The sequence below is a fragment of the Phyllostomus discolor genome, chromosome 15 (assembly GCF_004126475.2).
Source record: "Phyllostomus discolor isolate MPI-MPIP mPhyDis1 chromosome 15, mPhyDis1.pri.v3, whole genome shotgun sequence".
Classification (NCBI taxonomy): Eukaryota; Metazoa; Chordata; class Mammalia; order Chiroptera; family Phyllostomidae; genus Phyllostomus; species Phyllostomus discolor.
This window is the reverse complement of record NC_040917.2, coordinates 5,657,841-5,681,024: the sequence shown is the minus strand read 5'-3', so window position 1 is coordinate 5,681,024 and position 23,184 is coordinate 5,657,841. Positions and strand designations below refer to the sequence as shown.

Genomic DNA, 23,184 nt, shown 5'->3' with positions numbered 1-23,184 from the left:
ATGTCCAGCCCTGGCCGGGTGGCTCAGTGGGCTGGAGTGCTGTCCTGCGCACAGAAACATTGCAGATGCCTCGGGTGTGGGTGTGACCCCCAGGCAGGACATGGGGGTGGGGGCAACTGACCATTGTGTTTCTCGCTCTCTCTCTCTCACCCCCTTTCTCACTCTCTAAAATCAGAAAGCATATCCTGTGGTGAGAATTTAAAAAACATTTACATTTATTTATATATGCACAGATGCTCACATACGTGTACACGAGCATGTGTGTGTGTGTTTCTCTCACTCCCTGGCCATGAACTACACTTATGGGGTGAACACAACACGGGGCCCTCGTGGTGGTGGCTGATAATTTTATAGATTTTATGCTTTAAAACGATGGTGAGATTTTGGTTACTAGATGGTTGATTCCCTGGTGGATCAGAAAATAATTTCTATGGGTGGAACAGGAATCTTGTTTCTCCCCTTCTTGAAACATTTTAACGGCTCCTTAGGCTATGTGACAGAAACAGTATTATGGTCATATTTACACTCCGAGGATCATGGCAAAGGCCTTGATCAAGGGCTCAAAGGGGAACAGACTTGGACAGAAGAGTTAAGGGGTGTCAAACTCATTTCACCGGGGGCCACGTCAGCCTTGCGGTTGCCTTCAAAGGGCCGGATGTAATTTCAGGACTGTGTAAATGTAGCTACTCCTTAACCAGGGGCAAGGAGGTCGGTGCAGCCGCTGGGCAGGAACAAGGTGGAGGGCCGGGTTCGGCCCGCAGGCCTTGTGTTTGCCACCTGTGTAGAGGAACCTGGTGTCACCCTACACTAGCAATGCAGGTTTCACCTGGTAAAACATAATAACGCACTGGGGAAAACTGTAACGGGAAGGAGGCACAGAGAGAGTTCTAAATCAGAAGATTATTGCTGAGTTATCACCCCAAACTTGCCACGTACCCTCAATGGCACCACGAACAGTCGAATGGAGAAAGGAACAACAGTAAACTACGATGTGTCTTTTTTCTTCACTAGTCTGCTTTAGAATTTAACTCAAGTCCTGGAGCTTCAGTAAATGGCTGAAAAAATTTATTGCAGTACGTGGTAGAAATCAAGACAGGCTATGTGCATTTTGCTGTCATTTAATTCACCCAGAGGGTATAGTGATGTTGACCATTAAGGGTTCTAAGCTTTAAATGCTACAGAATCCTGAGGTTTATGCCTAAGCATTCAAGTTGACACTGAGAATACGGGCAACCAAGCACCAGGATGTGGAAAAGCCTAAGTACAAAACAAATCATAACTCAGGACAATGTCTGTGACAGCAAAAAATAAGACCCTCACAGTTGCTGTCAACACTTTCTGTGATCTTACTAAGCCTAACACTGAAGAGTTAGGTATGTGACCCTTTACATTTTAAGAGCTTATGTGAAGAAAAGATTAAACTATAAAAGATTAAAGTACAAAAATGTTGAGTTAACCTTATATAAAATGAATCATCCTGCATGAAGGTTTCCTCGAGCCCCGCACCCCCCCACAACACGCAGCCCCCAGCACCCCCACAGCCCAGGCCAGTTACCGTGCCGCTGGTAAGCCTGTTGGCGTAGGCCGTGATGACGCCGCACCTGCTCCCAGTGAACAGCTGGCAACTGTCAGGCACCCAGGCACAGCTGGTCACCTTTGGAAAAGGACAAATCAAAGACTAGCATGTTTACAAAGCATCAGAAACACTACTTTGCTGACAACTATTTAAAAAATACGTGAGCACAGAATTTGAGGTTAACATTTTCCTTGAAATGATTAGAATGGTGCAAAGATAGAAAAGCAGAGTATCCTGTAATTGTTTCCAAATTCAAACGTATTGCCATGCATCGTTTATGACTTTAGTTTTCTGTGCGCACACACACACACTCACACACACACTCACACACAGCCGTGCGTTCCTCAGACCCTTAAACAAAATGATCCAGGATGGACTAGATCTAAGGTCGAGTGTGTGTGATGTGTTTCAGTACTTGCTCATTTTTCACTTTTATTTCTATTTTTTTTTTTTTTTTTGGTGGGGTAATGGTACATACACACAGAGGTATTGCTTCTAGCAGTTCTAAAGATTGTTGAACAGGAGGAGGAAAGATTAACGTGGAGACAAAAATCTGGGGTTACTCTTTTGGGTTATAAACCCTTTGGTTCTGACCACAGAGACATCATTCCAGGTGACACGTCTCCCACATCCCCTCTCGCCCCGCTGGCCACACCCCACACGTCACTAAGAGGATGGAGGTCATCAGCCACAGACGGCATCCTCTTCCCTCCTCTGAGCCTCAGATTGACCCCGTGTCCTCCTGATTTCCCAGAGGGAGCCCCGCCCACCTCACCCCCATATTCCTCAGAACCCTTGTCGCGTCTTAGGATTTCAAACTGCCCTTTGCTGGTGTCTTCCCTGGGACCTACAGGTGTGTTTGAGTGTCTGCTCCCTTAAACACTGGCTGGCTTTGATCACGGCCCTTCTGAACCATATAATCATCCCAGTCCATTGAAGCCAATCCTATCTTTGTGTTTCTTTCTTGAATAGTTGTAACTGACTGTAACGACTGAATTTAGTAATTTTTATCGTTCTCAGAGGACTTTAGAGAACAAAGAGAACATGTACTTAGTTATATATAGAATAAAACTCATTTTGTCTTGCAATTACCATATGGGTCTACTCAACTCTTTTATAAACCTAAGTTACATTATAAGATTTTAATCATCTTATTTTTCCTCTATCTTGAAACCTTTTGCTATTTCATCATTCTAGGAATTATTTCATCTCTGCTCATCAATTATTCCTAGCTTTGCTAAAAAAAAAAAACGCAAAGCAAAATGGAAGAAAATGGAAGAGTGATGGGTCTCCCAGAAGGATAATGTCATATGTGGAATTGTCTTACTGGGTTCCTTAATGCACTGTACAAAGAATATTGTTTTCTTTTCAAGAAAGCATAAAAGGAGATCGGAGACACCAGTTCTGAAGTCTGCTTTTAGCTTTCATTGAACACATTTGGAAATACAGAATTTTCCATTTTTTACCAATAACAGAAAAGAGAAAAATATTTAAAGAAGAAGGTGGCCACAGTTATGAAATCAATCAGAAGACTATGACAAAGAGACGGCAGGACTCTAGCACCTGTGATGGAGAAGTTGGTCAGTGTGAGTCTCCATGTAATATCACAGATGATTTTTCTCAAGAACTAATGAGTCAACAATATATTTCTAAGGACAAAAATGAAATACAGTATTCTTATCCAGTTACCGTATTTTGCCATGTATAGTGCACTCCCACATTTTTGTGCGTTATACACGGGATTATTATACCATTACTATACCCATGGTGTGTAACCATTACACCCATGTATCATGTGCATCCTTACTTTTCCCTCAAAAATGTGGGCAAAAAAGTGCACATTATACATGGCAAAATATGGTACTTGACTAAAGTGCTTTTATTACACAGTATCTTCCTAAAAGAATCTGGACCATCCTGTTTTGCTAAAAGGACTTACATGAATATTCTTTCATCTTTAATGATGTTGGTGTGGCAAACTTTACACGATAGAAATTATTTTGCAATGCTTAAATTCTTATCAAAATTTCTAATAAGCTTGTTTTTCATTGTCCTTTACTGTTACTTTTGTTGACTGGTAGACACATAACAAAAGGCTAACATGACATTTTTTTCCCAGGTATATTAAGGGTCAAGTAAAAAAGTCACTGCTCTCCCTTCTTTCACAGCCAAAAACTCCTCCCCAGGTCACTCACTCCATCGCAAAGTGCTCAGGGAACGGGGATAACTATCAGGCCCCAGGAACAGGCAGCAGGTGGAGGCAACAGAAAGCCAAGAAGGATAAGAGAATGTTGCATAGAAACACAAAGAATGGAGGTTCCACATACAATTTAGGAAGTTGTGGCAGTAATGTATATATACACACACATATTATGTAGTTTTATAGTTTACAAAGTAACTTTTCACAAATGTTGGAAACATCCTTACAACAGCTTTATGAGCCAGTAGTGGGAGCACATCACCCTGGTTTTAAGAGGAGGAAAGCAGCTGTGGTTTGGGAGGGGAAGTGGCTTCTCTGGGTGACACAGTAAATAATAGAGCTGGACACGAACTCGGATCACAGGGCTTTCGTTAGAGCCCGTGCTGTCCACAGCATAGTGAAGACTCATGCCCGGTTTGTCTTCGGGAAAACAGGTACAGAGGGTGACAGAGGGGCACACGGCAGGCGGACACTGAGAGGAACGCAATGCTGACTTTGTTCAACCCTGTGCCATCAGCTGACAGCTAAGATTATTACACTGTCTCAAAGAGCTACAGGGTGGAAGACCCGTCTGGGGACACGGGCTGAGTAGCGGGGTTGGGATGTTGGTAAACAAGGTTCACATCCAGCACCACCAGCTTCTCGATGGGACTCCTCACTGAATCCAAAAGACTGGCCGGCAGCTATCAGTCTGACTCCTGGTTAATGCATTGTATTTAATTATTGTTACAAAGCACGACATAAAGAAGTTTACCTGATACTGTTGTGAGCTTTGTATAAAGTTTATTGGAGGCTCGCTCTGCTTACTCTTCAACCTTAAAATGTTGTCCGCGTACCCCCAGCTCAGGATGGCCGACCACTGGATGTCTGTGCTGTTCATGCTTCTCACGCCTGGAGAGGAGGAGATGGCGCGTCAGACCACTGCTGCCAGCGGTGACCTGGGCAGCCCGCAGCCACAGGGTGGGGCTGCACATAGGAACGCTCAGGCGCAAAGGCATTCTTACACCCCCAAGGCAGGCCAGTTTATGTGAGCTTTATTCCTTTAATGCTGATGGGATTCTTTTTCGTTTGTGTTAAGACACTTTTATAAAAGACAATAATAGTCAAGCTTACACTCTTTATGTTCTGCAGCAGTTTATTTTTGAAAAGAAGTGTGAACCAGATGCCGTGTGAGTAACTCCCTGGGTGCCCCCTAGATGACCCCTGTAGCAGAGACTCGGCCCTGAGAAGGGACGACAGCCCTGCCAACTCCAGGACCACGCTCAGCCCTTCCGCTGACGAGCTTCTGCTCTTTTCTCCTCCTTGCCCTCCTTTTTTTTTTTTTTTTTTTTTTTTACAATTTAGTCTTATGTCCTTTTGAGATAAAGATTTGGACATTTCGGTGTCCCCTTTCAGTACTATTCCCAATCTATGCTTTGTTGGAATGCTGAACTAGCTCTGGCAGCATAAATGCTAGAACTGCCCGACACTTGAATGCTTTACGCTCCTTAAGGGGAGAGGATGTGCTGCTTTTACCCCAGTGCCCAGCAGAGTGCCCAGCATGTAGAGGAATAAAACAAATATTTCTTAAATGAACCATCAGCACACTGAAAACACAATTCACAGATATATTTCGTTTTGGTAAGTATACCAAATGTTGACATCAGTTCTGCAATAAAGGTATTGGGAAATCTGAAATAAAAGCTCCTCTAAACATAAGCTTCTGGGAAAGGAACCACATTTTCCACAGGTCTCAGGACCTCTCCAATTCTGCCAGAATGTTTGATAAGTGGTAGGTGCTCGACGGACTGAGTGTATTTAATGACTGTTCCCAGTTTCTCATTCCAGTAATACAAGATGCACCATTTTTTTTAATGAAAAAAAAAAAAAAAAAAACCACTTCTCCTTTGCCTGTTAGAACAGTGGATCGTAAATGGGAGTTTGCAAGACAATTGCTTTTCCAGCATGCACAGACTGGGACCCAAGCCCAGAGATTCTGACACAGTGTGTCTCAAATGGGATCCAAACTAACATATTTTCAAAAAAAGCACCTGAGGCAATTCTGAGGCACAGTCAGTTTCCAAGTAACTGGCCTATCACTCCAACCGTCCCAGTTTAGTTGTTGCATTGACCATGCATGTATAACTAAGCAAACCTACACAGCCAATTGAAAAGACACTGCTCAACACTTTGCAGCTGCTAACATGACTCACCTTCCACCTGCTTTGCCCGAGGCTTCTAGGGAATGCCCATGTGGACAGCTGGGTGCAGGAGTGAACGCCCACGTGGACTGGGGGTGTGGGTGCAGCAAGGCACGCGCCTGGACTCTGGCCCCAGGTGTTCACAGTTCCACGGATATTTACTGAGCACTTAGAATGAGCCTGGCCTGTGCTAATCACTCCCCACACTATCTCACTTAATCCTCACAGTGAAGTACCCTGTGGGGTAACATCCTTTTGTTATTTCCTTTTATAGATCAAGAGCCAGGAGGTGGAGAGCGTGTCATTTTCTCAAGGTTACACAGCATCGAGTAGCAAAGTTAGGCCCTCCCTAGTCCACTTCCCTGACACACGTCGATTCTGGCAAACCCCGAGTACATTCGGCAAGGAAACAGTGCAGTCCAAATGAACGTAGCTATTAACAAGGGCACGCTAAAGGCTGTGGCTGAAGCAAATAAGATAGGCTGACAATTATATTTGACGTATTTAAGTCCCATCATGCTTAGTGGTAACATCAACCTGTCCTCTCCTGCTCAACAGAGGTGGACTTTAATCCACTCTAATTTTTTAAAGGTAAATTGTCCACACATCTTAGTACTTTATAAATATTATCAGTGGTAGATTACTTGCAACACACTGCACAGCTAATTGCAACATACTAGTGAGAATACACCACTGGTCTCAAAATAGTTACAATTACATAGATTTACCCTATTCTACTAATTCATGTCACATGGATGTAGTGGCATGCAGCCTCTCTCAGCTCTCACAACTATAAAGGCGGCCACTCATTTCACTACAGAATTAAGAGTGTCTGAAACACCTGGGCCCTGCCAGTCTTAAACACGTCCTTCACATGATGGGTGTCCAGCAAGGGTCCCAGCACCCCCAGGTTGCAGGGCTATGTGCAGTGGGAGGCCGTAGGGACCCCGAGGAGCACGGTGCATACACAATGCTAATGTGATTGCTTAAGAGGCATCCAACCCAGGCCGCACACGGGTGTCCAGGCAAACCTGCCTGGACCTGATGTGAACAGACAAGTGTCCCCTGCCATTCACTCCAGGGCCCAAAGCCCGCACCTCGAGACTAGGGAGCGCTCTGCTGCACTTAGGGAAGTGGCTAATTGGGACGGGCTGAGGGATGACTTGAGTGGGAATGCCCAGGTTTCCAGGGAACTAGGTGACACTTAGGACCATGGAGAGGGCCTCTGGTGTCCAGAACGTGAGAGTGTGTGGCTTTAGTGTCCGCGCCTAAAGGGGGAGGAAGGAGAGCTTTCCGGGCCCAAGTGCTTTTAAACTCCCCTCCACGGTGCTCGTGACGGCCTTGCTTCGTTTGGTGTGACTCCGGTGACTGAGCCTCAAGGCCCCAGCCTGCTGGTCAGACGAGTTTGTCTGCTCTGGGGTTCGAGGGCCTCTGAGTGAATGTTTCCACCAAAGTAGCCACTGGTGGTGTTCTCATCTTGTGAACAGAACCATCTACTCCTGTCCCCTTCCAACCCCTTCCAACGGCACTGCAGTTAACTCCCATTTGTTTCATGTAGTATGTTTTAATTCCTAATTGGCACTGACCACAAATAACCACAGATTTGAGCAGCTTTCACCAAGGACTCAGGAAACTTAGGAAAAAAACAACCACCCCAAAATAGCAGCCTAGGTGATCTGGAAAGACTCAGATCTCATGACAGATACCAGAGTGATTTTCGTTGCTCTAGTTTACCTTGTTCTTTGCTGTAGGTCATCAGGAGGCAGAAATTTCGGGACAAACCGCAGATGGCTCTGGTGGGCAGAGCCTGGAGGGAAGCAAGCCTCTCTCCGTGGGGCTGGCTGAAGCAGACCACAGGCATGGCGGCGCTCGGGGAGCCCACGTACTCCCCCCACTTCAAGCCTCTTATCCATGACAAAGGACTCTAAAACCAAAGTAAAAAGCATGTTTTTTTTAAAGGCAGGAAGTATAGAATTACTTCTAATTTAAATTCTAAATAAAGTATGAGAAAGCAACCTGATGGAGAGCCCATCGTAGGCAAAGATTACTGTACACTTTCTGCTTCCCCCACACTTAGCAGACAGAAGGCCCTAAGCCAGGGGCGTCAAACTCATTTTCACCGGGGGCCACATCAGCCTTGCGGTTCCCTTCAAAGGGCCGAATGTAATTTCAACTCCTTAACAGTTGAGGTGTAGTTATATTTATACACTCCTAACATTATTTTTGGCCCTTTGAAGGCAACTGTGAGGCTGACGTGGCCCCCCGTGAAAATGAGTTTGACATCCTTGGCTTAGGGCCTTTCTACTTCACACCAATTAGCAAGATGTATACTAGTGAATTAAATGGCATTTGCTACTTTTTAGGAATATACCATTAAATTACTTTGCCATGTTAAAAGGAATAGATTCTAGTTTAAAAGAATAACCTTGGCAATGACAATGACTAAACTAACTTGTAAGCCTTCAAATTCTTCTGAGTTAAATTGACAAATAAACACAAAACAGAAAATGCAGCTCTTGGACTTCTGACCAAGATGAAGGTGTAGGTAGATGCACTCTTGCCTCCTCTCACAACCAAAAGGACAACAACAAATTTAAAAACAAAAAAACAACCAGAAATGCCAGAAAATTGAACTGTGTGGAAGTCTGACAACCAAGGAGTTAAAGAAGAAATAATTCATCCAGACTGGTAGGAGGGGCAGAGACAGGCAGCCAGCTGGAGAGGACTCTTGGCCAGGCAGCAGCTGGAGGAATGGGGCAGGCAAGGCGGTGGCTGGTGGACCAGGTGGTTCCACATTTGCAGGTGGATAAACCAGGAGGAACAACTGGGGAGCAAAACAGATGGCCCAACCCAGGGCTCCAAAGCAGGGAAATGAAGCCTCAAACTTCTGACTGGAAAAACCTGTGGGGGTTGTGGTGGCAGGAGAAACTCCCAGCCTTGCAGGAGAGTTTGTCGGAGAGACCCACAGCATCCTAGAATGTACACAAACCTACCCACCTGGGAATCAGCACCAGAAGGGGCCAATTTACTTGTGGGTAGTGAAAGAGAAGTGATTAAAAGTGGGGATCTGGTTTTAGCAAAACAGCATTGTCTATCATACTGATATTTTAAATTTGAATTTTATTGGTTGTGTAAGTTTTGTGTTTAACTTGAAAACTAGATCTATCTGAGCATAAAGAATTTCTATTAGTGCTCTATTTGTGTTCTACCTTTGGTGTATTAAAGTAATATTAACAAAACAATTGTCAAAACAAGGTCTGTGAAGACTATTTTCCCTTAAAATGGGTCACATATCAGAGTTTGAGATATGCCTCCCATCTTATGCTACTTTTATAATGAAGAATTCAGTTGAGGATTAGAATTAATTTGACTATTAAGGATTTCTTTCTTTATTTTTCGATTCCAAAGTAAAAGTTATACCTGCTTCCTACTTTAAGAGGCAATACTTTTTATCATTACCATCTGGGGAGGCCAAGGAATAGGTGACGTACTTGTTCATCGGAAACCCAAACCTTCACACCTGTGGCCAGGACCTTTGGTGGGAGGTGGTCGCCACGACCCTGTCCCACATGTGGGCACCGGCACACCCACGTGCAAACAAACAGTCTCCAGTCCTGGGTGGTGCCTCTCCTCTCTCTGCAATTCCCTGTCCCTGCCTTATGAGGCTTTCCCCGGTAGTGACCCTCAGAGGTCCCTTTGTGACTCGGCCTCCCCCAAGCACTCTCTTCAGATCACTAGACCAGCATTTGCTACACACAGAACACCGCCGGTAACTGCAGGTACGTGTGCTCGCTGGCTGGCGCGGACACCTCCAGGTTGGGACCATGCTGTTCACGTGGGACCCCTAGAGCCTGCGCCAGGGCCTCACTTCTCGGCAGGGGAATCAGTTTCTGCTGAATTTGGCTGCAATCCACATGACGTACCGGATAGGTAATTTCCTTGACTTGTTCTCGGGTTTCCCTGAAAGCGAACTGCACTAACAGCCCCACGGCCACAGGAAGCTCTCCTTCGATGTTGAGCTTGGACCCAGGTCTGCTCAGGTGAGCCGACTGGAAGAGCTGACGAGGGGTCTGGCCGTAGGTTTTGATCATGGTTTCCAGAGCTCGTCTCTGTACCGGGTCTTCGACTGCAGAGACGTCCATTCCAAAATACGTCTGAAAGGTAGAGGGGAAGGGAATGAGAGGTTTGTTAAAAGCAAGACCAGCAGTAACACCAAAGAGGAAGCAACACGGAGCACTGTTCTCTAGGCCAGGGTCAGCTCTTCCGTTTCAGATGGAAATGCTTTCGACATGCATTTGACAGGTTCAAAATCATTAATGGACTTGCTGAGATTAGAAATTGATGTTTCTGAAGGGATGGGCGAAAATACTGTATCTTTTTTTATAAAGATTTAAAAAATTTATTTTCAGAGAGAGGGGGAGGGAGGGAGAAAGAGAGGAAGAGAAACATCAACGTGCAAGAGAAGCATCGGTTGGTTGCCTCTTGCATGCCCTCAGCGGGGAACCCGGCCCACAACCCAGGCATGTGCCCTGACTGGGAATCGAACTGGCAACCTGTTGGCTCACAGGCCAGTGCTCAATCCACTGAGTCACACCAGCCAGGGCCAAAAATACTGTATCTTGATTGATTGATGCTGATCAGGTATGTTTATAAAATTGTGAGTTTTACTTTAATATCAGAGAATAGCATATAAGACTTCTGTCTAACACTAAATTATAGAAAAAGTCATTGTCCAAAGCGATATATAGGGAAAGGCGAAAATGAAATTAATATACAATATTGGTTAAGTTCAAGACAGTGCTATTTGGGTTCTAATGAAAACTGTGAGTGAACTGAGAGAGCAGAGAGAAGGCTCCAGGCTCTTTAGTGGGAAGGTGTCCACGCCCCAGCCGTGGGCACAGACTTCTTTACTTCCAAAGCCGCCATCAGCAACTGGGACAGATTCGTCTTGGGGTCTGCGCAAACCCACTTGCACAATTTACCTTTCAGCACTGCCATCAGCCAAGGCAAATTTCCTGTACATATCTGGTATCCTACTTCTACAAGTACCAAAATACAATCTCACAGATCCTTCAGAAGGCAGAGAGTCCTCAGCAGTGCCCCCTCCCGACACCACTCCTAGCCAACCCCTCGTTACAAATGCCCATCAGAGCGGGGTGGCTCTTCACAGCTGCTTGACCACACAGAGTGGAAAGAGCAAAGGATGGTGGGAGCCATCCTTGAGACAGAACTTCTCTCTATTTATTTTAAAATAGTGCTTCTTTACATTCTGTGGTGTCAGTTCCTACAGGAATCCATAGATCAGTGCATGATGAACTGATGTCAAAAGGCAATCCTACATTTCTGTTTTAAATTACCATATCTTGTACTTGATCTGTATTTGTGGGTTGGTGTTATGGTTCTTGTTTTGCCACCTTGCATGTTTAGGTGCAGAGAGACACTAGCTGCTTGCCCGAGGTCACACAGCGAGTGTCAGGGTCATGAAGGGAGAGTGTGGAGTCCGTGCTGGACTCAGAGGTTGGGCGTGTGCTCGCTGCACAGTTTTGCTCCTTGAGCTGAATTTCATAACCTTCCGATAGCAATGGCATAAACTGTTCCCTTTAAAGTTCTAAAGCCCCAAGAATTAGTGGGGAAAATTCTAGGAAGACTAAAATTGTGTGGTATATTTCAGCATGCAGATACTTTTAATTTTAGAATGATTGAAAAGATGGGGCAGGACTGGAGACACTGAGTATTCGGAGGTTAATGTCAGAATTCCTAATTGCCTTTAAAATTACATCTTAGATCAAATATGAAGTTAAAAATTACACCCGAAGCCTTGCTTTTATTTTATTCTACTCGTAATTATAAAACTGGTATTCGTCAGTCAACCTGTGTGATTCCCCCTTTCCAGAACCGTTTGTCACGGTGTTTGCCTTCTATGACAGTCATCAGAAACCTGTCGTGTCCTCTCTTCCACACCTTAGTTCTCTTAGGTTTTAATTTTCTATTATCTTAGAGGCACTTCAAATAAGCCCTGAGCCACATGGACTACAGACATTTTTATTTCAAAACTACTCTTCAGGAATGCTCTCCTGGTATAAACAGGCCCAGACACAGAGCGCGTCACTGTAGGTTCTAGGCGTGCATTTCAGCTGCATTTGCTAGAAACACTGATGAATCTACACAGAAAATCACACCCGAAGGGGAAGTACAAGTCCGACCTGATTCCACCGCCCAATTTCAAAGTCAGGTAAACAAAGAAGCTAAATATCAAGGCAGTGGATTAATGGTTCATCTGTTGTGCTTGCTGTCTTTGAGTAGCCACGAGGCAACACCAGGAAATAGCTTTCTCCTTTTAATTTGTCCTTTGACCCCTCACTCCTTGAGGAACCTCCTTTGCGAGGCCTCATCTGGATTCCACTCCCACTTTCCCTGCTTTTCCTCCCCAGGGCAAAATAAATGTTTCCTGAATATGTAAGTTTTTGGTAGCTTATCTAAAAACCTCGAGAAGGCTAGGTGCAAGTGTACCAGCCCTCTTCCTAGCAACTTATCTTAAGGAAACAAAGACGCACAGAAAGAAGCTCAGGAGTACAAATTTTAAGAGCAAACAAATACTAACTACACACCCAGCAATGGGTGACTGGTTAAACAAATTACCGTCTAGCCATACTTGGGGACAGTGAGCGGTGTTAACGGTACATGACTGGAATGACACAGAAAAAGTGTACAGGGTGGTTCTGGTGTTTATCTCTGGATGGCGCTATCAACTCTGGTTTTCGGATTTCCTCCCTTTGCAGTCTGTATCCTGTATGCTTTCCTAACGAGGCACAGATCCTGGTTCTGCAGTCAGTAAAGGTGACGCCACATTAAGACAGAGTATGCCCACAGGACAGTGTGCCCATAGGACAGTGTGCCCACAGGAGCTCCCGTGACAGGCCTGAGCGGCTCTCCCTGGAGAGGCCTGCTCGCAAGGCTGGCCCTGGCTGGGTGTGGGAACATGGGTCTCAGAAAAGCTCCCACCATCCCTAACTGACAGAGTGGCTCCCTGTGCTGAAACGGTTTGCACCCACAGTGTGGGTGATGCCGAACACCTGCTTTCCTTCTGGGAGCCCAGAAGTTCAGTACAGGTGAGAGAGGGGCCGAATGAGCAGCCCCCAGTCAGAACCCTGGGCGTTGAGTCGCTGAGTGTCCCTGGTAGGATGTCACACGCATTGTCACAATCTGCAGAGGAGGAGGTGTGTTCTTGTGATTCCCTGGAGGAGGGTCTTGGAAGTTTGCCCATGCCACTGTAATAACCTTAGTTGTTAAGTCTGACTATGTGCTGAGTGAGTCCTTAATTCCTCATCCAACCTCGGGACGGTCCTGGAAAACCCCGACGGATAGTATTGTGGTTATTTTTACAGAGGGGAAATATAAAACCTAGAAAACCTTGGGTAACAGTTTCGTGTCATTGCCAATTCTCTTTGATAACTTCTGTGAACCCGGCTGACCTTTAAACATTCAGGTTCTATCTTACATAAATGTAGATTACTTTAAAAGAGTTGCTTACGGCAGGATGAAAGACATTGATGGCCTGAACGGAAGCCTTCCCTTTTTGCTTGTACCCGAACACCAAGTCAATCCACTGGCAGATGTTCTGGGACACGTGCTCAGACTCCAGGGCCTGCCGGTGGATGAGGATAAAAAGGCGAGGGTCGTTGCGTGCCCACGGCGGGAGGTTGACGTGATTCACCCGTTCGCCGTTCTGACGCACACCAAAATCAAAACCTAAAAAACAAGGCTGATATTAATGTTTATCTTCCCCAAAGCACGCTTCGTGTGGCCCACCGAGCAGGCCTTGGGAGTTTACAGAAATAGCTGCTGAATGCTAGAAGCAGGAGGAGGGGCAGCAAGGAGGACAGCCACCCTGTGGCTCATCCACTCGCCTCACTGCAACCGCATGGCTCAGTGCTGTTCTAATCAACCTGCAGATCTTTCCGCTTTGTCCTTGTCACTTTTTATCACAGAGAGGAAAAAGCAGAAAATCACTGCCCACTGATTCCAATATCCACGAATCAAATCTCCAAATGCAGTAAGTGCTTCAGTATCTATTCAACCGTCAGCTTGATTAAAAATAAACTAAGATTTGTATAAGCATTTCTGAATTAGTGGTGCTAACGATAAATTTAAGACTACTTATATTTAGTAAGCATTAGCATTTTGTAGTTAAAAAACCAAGCTAAGCAAAGCATACATATTCCTAGAATGAATACCTTAGTCTGTGAATTTGACGGAAAGCCCACAGGTCTGCTCTGACTTCACTACTACCAAGCATCATATGGACGGACAACAAATTACCCAACACACCAAATAACAGATTCTTCTGTGACATTAAGGAGCAGTTATGTACCGTAATTGTCTCATTAGTCGCCTGGTATAAACAAAAGTCTCAGAAACGATTTTAAAGAGGTGTCCTAAAAGAAACGATGCCTCTGAACAGAAATATGTTTTGTGCTTCCTTTCATGAGCAGGAGATCTGAACACCATGACGGGAAAAAAATGAAAAAGGACCTCTTAAAGGGGGATTGCTTTTCATATCAAATTAAGTTGCTGCCTGCCTACTTGTTCATCTGGTGAAAGAAGTAGAAGGATCGTCCTCAGTTTTGGCAGTACTTTGAAAGGATGTGATGTGAAATACAAACCACAGAGTATATAAAATGAACACAGTGGGGGGGACCATCCTGCAGACAGTGGTAGGCAGGGCGCTCCAGGACAGATGGCTCAGCACCCCAAGCTCTATGTGGGTGCCTTTAGAGATGCAGCAGGGTTCACTGGTTTGATGCCAGCGAATGAGCATCTGGGGGCTGAGCAGCAAGGTGTCTCTGTGAACTCACATCATCCTTAACGTTCAGGTGTTCTGGGGACACAGCACAGAGGTGGACACTTTCCCCAAAAATGACTGGAGGCACAATGACAGGCTCTATAGGAATGCTGGTGGGCCACACAAGGCGTTACACGATGTCCATTACAGCAAACTGTGTTGTCCAAAAATGGCAATAACAACACTCTCTGTCTTGCATGCTCTCCAGAACCTTCTACACTTCCATCAGGTGGGCCACGTCTATGCTCCTCCTTCTGAATGTGGGCAGGCACTGTGACAGCCTCAGCAAACTGAGTGCAGAGGAAGGGCGCTGCATGACCGCTACAGCTAGCGTGTAAAAGGCCATGCAGCTTCCACTCACCTCTCTTAGGAACTTGCCTTTGGCCCCCGAGTTGCCAGGGGCAGGGTATCGGAGGCTGCTCCGCTGTGAGGAAGCCCATGCATGTCCACGTGGAGACCACATGGAAGAGCAGGGGCCCTCCATGAAGACAGAGATGCCTGCCTGCCCGCCTGCCCGCCCCCTGCTGCTCTGTTCCCCTGGCTGTTCCAGCTCCCGCCAATCCCAATGCAACTGCCTGAGAGACCCTGGGCCAAACCAGAAAACCACCTGGCCGAGCTGTTCCTGAGTTTCGGACTGGCAAAGACTGTGATCGATGTATTGTTTTGAGCCACTAAGTGCTGGGGTCATTTGTCATATGGCGGTAGAAACTGGAACTGACACACGAGAAATGACAGGCTGAGAGGACAGGCAGTAGGTTTAAGTAGCAGCCCCAAACTGACAGCCACCAGGCAGGGCCCGAAACTGCAGGTGCCGGTTTCACTGGGGCATCTGTCACGTGGGCAACACCAGGAAACACGCCCCAGCGACTCGGGATGGAGATTAATGATTCTCCAAACAACTCCAGACAGGCCAGCGAGTTGAGAATGAAGTTCTACGGTAATTTGCCCGACACTAACTTCTCTAAAGATATAATTCTCAATTTCATATATTCCTAAAGGTCACATAAAAATATGAAATTAAGCAATGTAGAAAACAACCCAAAATAACTCTCACAAGGTTAACTGATCTTCTGTTAAAGAGCAGGCAAGGTAGGCCAAGGTTGTCGGTCACTGGCATCACACAAAATTTGGTTTTGTCCTCTGGGATTCCTTTTCATTATTAGATGTTTTTGGTTACAATGTTTTATTTATAACTTAATCATCCCCTACCAAACTCACTGAGATTTTGGTTAATTTACATTGGGTTTAACAATAAATTCATGACTTTTTAAAAAAATGAGCATGCTGTAACCTTTATAATCAGAAAAAACAAAGCAATTTCTATAACAAGATTAAAATATATGTTTACAAATACTTTTAGTAGTTCAAAGTCATAGTTTTTCAGATATATTTGGTTCTATAAAATACTTAAAACCCTCAAGCTCACTTGGAAATAAAATTACTTAATAAAGGTGTTTTTCTTTTTTGTGAACTTAACTTTTCAGACTCAGAAAAGCTGTTTTTATTTTTAGAAAATTATAGCATAAGTACAAATGCTCAGAAAAATATGCCAGAGGTGATTCATTGTCACACCTTCTCGGTTGACTAAGAACTCGGGGAGGTAGAAGAACTCTGGGATTAGCTCCTTCACATCGGTCATGGATTCGAAGGATGAGAGGCGCCAGGTGGTATTCATGGAATGAAAGGTTCTGTCTGGAATGTCAAAGCTTTGATCTACGAAGAAATACAAATAGTAATTAAGACACAAACACCTGATTCTGTGTGAAGCCCGTCATAATTTATTTTTGCTACTTCAGAAAGGTCCAACTGATGTTCATTTTGTTTATCCATAGTTTAAAAAGGGTTACTTATTTATTTTTGGAAATAAGTATTTCTATACAAAATTTGAGACCATATTATATTATTTAAGATATATATTGTTTTCATAATACATAAAACTAGATTAATTTATATCATTTGTTTAATTGATGACTCTCTACTCAAGTAGAATAAAAGTTCCATAAAAGCAGGGATCTGGGATGTTATCTACACCTAGCACATACTAGGGATTCAATAACTATTTATTGAATGAATGAAATAATAAGGAAATAAAATTAAAGTTTGAGTGGATAAAAGAGCTTTTTCCCACTCAGGAAGCAAAACTATTCTTCTACCCCTAATTGTTCACACCACTTTTCCTTTTTTCTTTTTTTTAGGGGTGGGGGCGAGAGACGCTGCTTTCAGATGTTCTAACTCCCTCCTTTGCTAAGGCTTCCTGGTGCAGCTTCTCTGGTGTGGGATTTTATGAATCATCCAGAGCTGAGTTTTGGCTCTCCTCTCTCTGTCCACAGCTATCAGGCTGTCTAGCCCCAGGGCAGGCCTGGGGCAGGCAATGCACCAAAGGTGGCCCCTGGAAACAGCAGTGCCAATGCTCCTTCGGACCCATGTAGTTCCATCTAAAACTCCCCTGTGCTTGCTGAAATTTGAGCACATTTTTTCATTTGGAAACTATCGTGGATGACTCTCAGCATCAAGCAGGCAAATTTTGTTGAGACGACGTGCTAATTTCTTCCCCATGCCGGAGCCGCTCTGCGAGCACAGTCCCTAACACTTTTATTACTTTCTTATCTAGCCTGCGGAGCCCGTGGGCCCTGCCTGGCCACTACTTAAAACCTGCAAAGAAATGAGGTTTACAAATACTTCCTTCTCCTCAGAAAGCAGGGCGGGCCACTTGAAGAAATACTTGCTAACTCACTCAGGAAAAAAGTTATCAGTCTAAATGGATTGCAGACAACTTTGAGACAATTCTGGGTGCGTGTGTGTGGGGTGGGGGGAGGCGGTGGAGTCCCAGCATCCGGCCTGGACGTAGGGAACTCTGGGACGGGACAAGACAAGCACAATGGTTCCGTTACACACTGGACAGCTCTCAAACCACATCTAAAAAATTCTTTCTCTACTCTGCCACTTTTTAATAAAGGCATTCGCAGATCAAAGCATGTCCAGAAAGACAATCAGAATAGTGACAAGTTTGGAAACCAGAGCCGAAACAGACGGCTAAAACTTGGGTTTGAAGACCCTTTACTAAGTACAGAGCAGTCCTGTTTATTTGTGAGTCCCTGGCAGCAGCTGGGATAAGACCTTGCACACAGGAGCCTCTCAGCCTGATGTCAAGTTAACTAAGGATACTTAGCTCGAGACAAACAGCACCGAGCGGGAGAAAGGGGTCAGGGCAATACTCTGCAAATATTTAAACAGCTGTCCGGTGGAACATTTGTTCTGTGTACCTACAGAGGGACAAACATAAGAAAGCCCTTTTTATAGACCAAAAAAAGATTTCTTCCTCCAAGAGGGTGCACATGAGGAAAAATATATAAAGACGTAAATGAACGGATAATGATTGTTCTACAAAGGACTGTGGGTGCCAGGAAGATCAACTACTGACCTAACACCATGGTTCTTATTAGAAACTGACAGGAGAGAGTGTCCCTGTTTGCACACAAATCAGCTCACCTCGCTCTAACCATCTTCAGGCCCGCAGGCTGCCACTTAGAACTCGGAGGTAGAGGACTATTACTGGCAAGTTACTATGGTGAAGGTGGCAGTGTGGCACTCCTATCATTTATTTAGGAGTCATTATAATAAATCACAATAACGTATTTCCCTTTAGGGTTCAACAATAACTGTGATCTGAAATAATTACTAAGTTGAACATCTTTAAAATGTGAATTGCTTAAACTTTTAAAGGAGTAAATTTTATGGTATGAGAATTACATCTCACTTTTTAAAAGTGAACTGTATTTTATAAACTTAGACATGTTTAATTTGAAGCTAAAATTTGAGACATTAGCAAGCTGATCTGGCCCACTGCAGGTGTTTTGAAGAGAACTTTGTCTTAAGTAGACTTCTTTTTCCTGTGGTTTGATTGGTCTGAGGCCTCCTCGGGAAGGCAGCCACGTTTGCTCTCAGTGGTTGGAACACAGCCTCACCTTGATAGGCCAGGAACATCCTGGTGAAGGGCGGCATCCGGACCAGGAAGTGCAGCACCGTGCCGCTGTTGGAGTAGTGGGAGCCGTAGTGGTAGGGCTGCACGGGCGGCAGCGGGTCGTCCTCTCTGGCCCCTTTGCGGTACTCCTCCTCCAAGTACTGACGGACACAGGGGACCCAGAGAATTCAGCCGGTGAGCTCCAGGCAACGCTGGAAAAGCCTCCCTCCTTGGCTTTACCCCATCCTTCCCTACCAGCCCTGTGACACTGTTCTCTGTGGCTGCTGTCCCCTCAGCCACCTTGACTGTCCGGGGTGTCTGCCTGGGTGCCCCACTGAGGCCTGCCACCTGGAAGCATCTTCTAGGCTGCACCTGCCCCACTCCCAGCTCCGGCCCCAGCTCAGGTCTCCTCCTGTCTCAGCTGATCAAGCAGCTCCCGTTGCCAGGGTTGCCTGCGCCCTAACAGCAGGACCCAGAGGTGATGCTCTGTTCTGCAGGGCAGAGCTTCTCTAGCAGAGAGATGCAACAGAAATGGAAAATCTGTATCACGACTGGATTTCTGGCTGTAACATCTTGTGGCTGTTTGGCAGGGTAGTTACACAGAGATAAAAAATACGGAGACTCTTCACGACTCCTATCTTCCCGGCACGAAGTGGGAGGCCCAACTACATGTTTAATATCTGTCACTGTTCTCATCTCCCACAGCGCCTGCCTGGCTCTGATAGCAAAGTCGTGCGACAGTGATTTTTCTGGAGTCACATCTCTGTGACCCCCGCAGCACCGCCCCATTTTCCCTGCAGAGCACCAGTAAGCAGGGGCAGTTATAAGGTGCTTGTAGGAAACTTTCTAAATCCTGACATGATAAAATGGTGAATGTGAGAAAACGGCTTCAGCTGTTTCTAACTGGATACTGTTGTGAAGATTGCAACATGTTACTGAGTTTACTTGAATTTCAAACAGAATTTCATTAATTTTAATTTCACAGGAATAGGTCATTCCTTTCTATTTTTAAATTTTAAAATCTGGTAAATTTCTGCTAATAAAACAATGCATAATTGACCAACTATGAATAATAAGGGATTATGGTGCATCATAAGTATACTGATATTGTTACAGAAATAACACTCGGGGACCATGTGTCTCTGGAAATCTGTGATTTTTATAAGGAGTAAAGTTATTTATGTATTTCAGTATCACAATGGATCACTAGCTTCCAATTTATGCCACTACAAGTGTACTTCTTTTTCTGGGCAAAATGTCTTCAGAGAGTTGAGACACAGTAATATTCAAAATCATATAAAGATTTCCAGTTGTCTGTCAATTAAAGCACAGGAAGTTTTGAAAAACAAAACTCAACACTATAAATTTAAAATTGATAAACACAAGTCTACAAAACAAAAATCCAGTTTTCATTTATCAAAAAAGAGGAAAAACTGAACCTACCTTATACGTGTCCACATAACGATCTTCCTTTTCTTTATACTGCACAGCTATGGGCTTGGAGAGAGTCCTGCAAAGGAAAACATGATGGGAAATGCTGTCAGGGTTAAGCTGCCTGGATGTCTGCATCATTCAGACAGACCAGTGGTCAATGGAATACTTGGCCCTTAGCTTAGTGCTTACACGTGTTGCTTTGCAACTGACAGTCACCATTCAAAACTAAGATTTCATAACCTGTTAGGGGGGCATTTTCTAAACAGATCCACGCAGGTACTAGGAATTCCTGACTTACGAATAACCACAGCAAGAACCGCACTGCTATCCCTCTTCTCCCGGCTTCGTCCTCCTCCTCCAGAACCGTGATGGGTGCTGCCCGTGGCAGCCGCGTCCTACCAAGCCCCGGCTCCTGTCCCCATTTCCCAGACTCTGTGCCCAGTTAGGTAGTGAGGCCTGAGGGCAGCTGGGACAGGAATATGACTATGAGAAGTTACGTAGTTACGTAGAAACTGAAGAAACTACAGACACATGCGTAAACTGGCCAAGCTGGGATCTGGAGTGTGAGCCCTGAAACAAATGTTTTGCTGTCTGATTCACAGGTCACAGGTGATGCCATGCATGGCACGTGTTCACTGCACCGGGGAGCCACCAGAGCTCGGGGAGGAGCCCTCACTTGTAGAGAAGGAGCAGGTCCCCAAGGAAGGGTGGCTCCCGGGCTGAGGAGCCAGCTGGTCTGGCACCGGGAGGGGACACTGCGGTTTCAACGTCTGGCAGTGTAACTTCAGCAACACCGAGATCTGCCCACCTTTCAGAAAGTCAAGCCAGGTCTGTTTAGCCAGATGTGGCTATATCTTTTTTTTTTGTCATTATTTCCTAGGGATTTGCAAATAGTGATAGTAAATATAATAATTTTGCTTTTGAAACTTTTCTAATCTTAAAAACTCAGTTAAAAAGTTAAAACAGCTTTACAGAATAAATGCAATTTACATCTCAAAATAGGAGAAACAGTGTTTGAGATGCCAGCATGCAATTTTTTCTAAAATGCATAAATATGTTTTTTTAAAAACACAAGTGATACTTATTGTTGTGGTTGAAAATCAGAAATTACTGATGAGAAAATAGAATAAACCAAAAAGCAGCCACACTGCCATTACCCGCAGGCACATTTTGGTGCACACCCTTCCAGATGTTCTCCAGCTTACCCGTGTATGCATATTCACTTTTCAAGGAAGAACATCTCTCCCTATCTGTAACATACATTTCTACAATGTAACTAGTAATTGCTGCAACATCGACCAGTTTACTGTGAAATGCAATGTGAGGCGTGTCCTGATGGCTCAGTGTGTGGTTGCAGTGCCAGACGCCGTGCCTGGCTACGAACCGGACAGATGGACTTCCTGCTTCATGAGACTGACTCCCAGTGGGAGCCTTTCTGGTAGAGCAATGGCCTTAACCTTTAGGACTCCCTAAGAAGAAGTCCTAGAAGTTTAATTGCTAAAACAGAGTGTGTAGATTTGAGTAGATCTTTGGTCATGTTATCAAATTGCTTTTCATAAAGATTGCATCCAATTATACCAGTAGTATATAATTTAAATGTCCATCAGCAGTGTATAAAAATGTCTAAAAGATAATGTGCTGTTTGCTTTTTTACAGATTGACAAATATATTAAACTAGGAAGGCTGCTCTAGATGTTTGTCTTTTCTTTTTTCCAGGTATTTGTCTTTAGGGACACAGCAGCCAAAGGTGACAATGGGCCCAACTTGGGTAAACAAACTACAAAAGCCATCTTTGGTATCATCCGGGCACATCTGAAAATAAACTGGATATTAGATGATACCATGTTAATTTTCTTAGATATCATAATGGCAATGAAGTTATGTAAGAAAATATTCTAGCCTTGGCCAAGTGGCTCAGTTGGTTGGAACGTCATCCTGTACACCAAAAGCTTGTGGGTTCGATCCTTGGTCAGGGCACACACCTAGGTTGCAGGTTCGATACCTGGTTGGGGCATGTACGGGAGGCAATCAACTGATGTTTCTCTCTCTCCCCCTCCTCTCTAAATAAAAATCAATAAATATATCCTCAAATGGGGATTAAAAAAAGAAAAAAAGAAAAAAATATTCTATCTTTTTCCTGGGAGTTATGTACTGAAGAACACAGGAGTGACATAACAAGGTATCTGTCATTTGTCTTAAATAAAAAGAAAAAAATGATGATGCAAGTTTGATAAACATCTTCATAACTGCTGAGGTGGGGTGATGGACATATGGTGGTCCATTCCATTTTCATTCATTTTGTGCATGACAGAAAATATTCATGATAAAGACTTTAACGAAATAAACACAGCGTGTCAACAAAGCCAAAAGGGGATGAAGTTGTTCTTACCTGTAGACGGACGGATCACTGAGGTCCAGGGTCTCGCTAATGTAGTCGGCCAGTATGAACGGGAACACCGGATACTGCATGAGGTCATTGAAGGATCGGCCGGCATGTTTGTTCAAGTGCGTCAAATACTCAAAATTAGTAATTTGCCCAGTATACCATAAATTTGTCAGGGCGGTGATGTTGCCATATTCCAGAAGGTTAGGGAGGTTATTGGTCAGTATACTGTGGTACACATCATCCCGAACCTACAAGGGCAGAGAACGAAAACCACCGGATTTAATTTTTAGGCTTAGTGACACTTTCCACCAAAGAATCCATGATGCTGTAGGCATGTCCTAATCTCGCCCTCCAAGATCAGTGAGATGATCTCGTAGAGATCACCTTACGCGGGGACTAGTAGAGAACTGACACTCAAACGCAGTCTTCCTCCAGAGCCTGGGCTCTTCACTGCTGTGCTGTGCTTCCGGAGAATCTGCTAATGGGAAACTAAGAGGAAGTCTGTGTAGGCAAATCACTTATATACAGATCTTTAGGAAAAAATTTCAGTGAAGGAAAGAGCAGAGTCTTCCTCGAAGTAAAAGCAGCATGATGTTGTAGCAAGA

General features: G+C 44.6%; 1 protein-coding gene across 4 annotated transcripts in view; it reads right to left on the bottom strand.

Moving 5' to 3' along the window:
- LYST (lysosomal trafficking regulator) overlaps positions 1–23,184 on the bottom strand; it is a 149,642-nt gene that overhangs the window by 9,929 nt on the left and 116,529 nt on the right. For all 4 annotated transcript variants that reach the window (XM_036016055.1, XM_036016056.1, XM_036016057.1 and 1 more), the window contains 9 exons: positions 22,583–22,827; positions 20,203–20,269; positions 18,764–18,920; positions 16,371–16,511; positions 13,488–13,705; positions 9,880–10,110; positions 7,691–7,880; positions 4,531–4,667; positions 1,556–1,654 (listed from right to left, as the gene is read on the bottom strand). In XM_036016055.1, the coding sequence (XP_035871948.1) occupies positions 1,556–1,654; positions 4,531–4,667; positions 7,691–7,880; positions 9,880–10,110; positions 13,488–13,705; positions 16,371–16,511; positions 18,764–18,920; positions 20,203–20,269; positions 22,583–22,827 (1,485 nt within the window). The remainder of the gene's footprint in view (positions 1–1,555; positions 1,655–4,530; positions 4,668–7,690; positions 7,881–9,879; positions 10,111–13,487; positions 13,706–16,370; positions 16,512–18,763; positions 18,921–20,202; positions 20,270–22,582; positions 22,828–23,184) is intronic.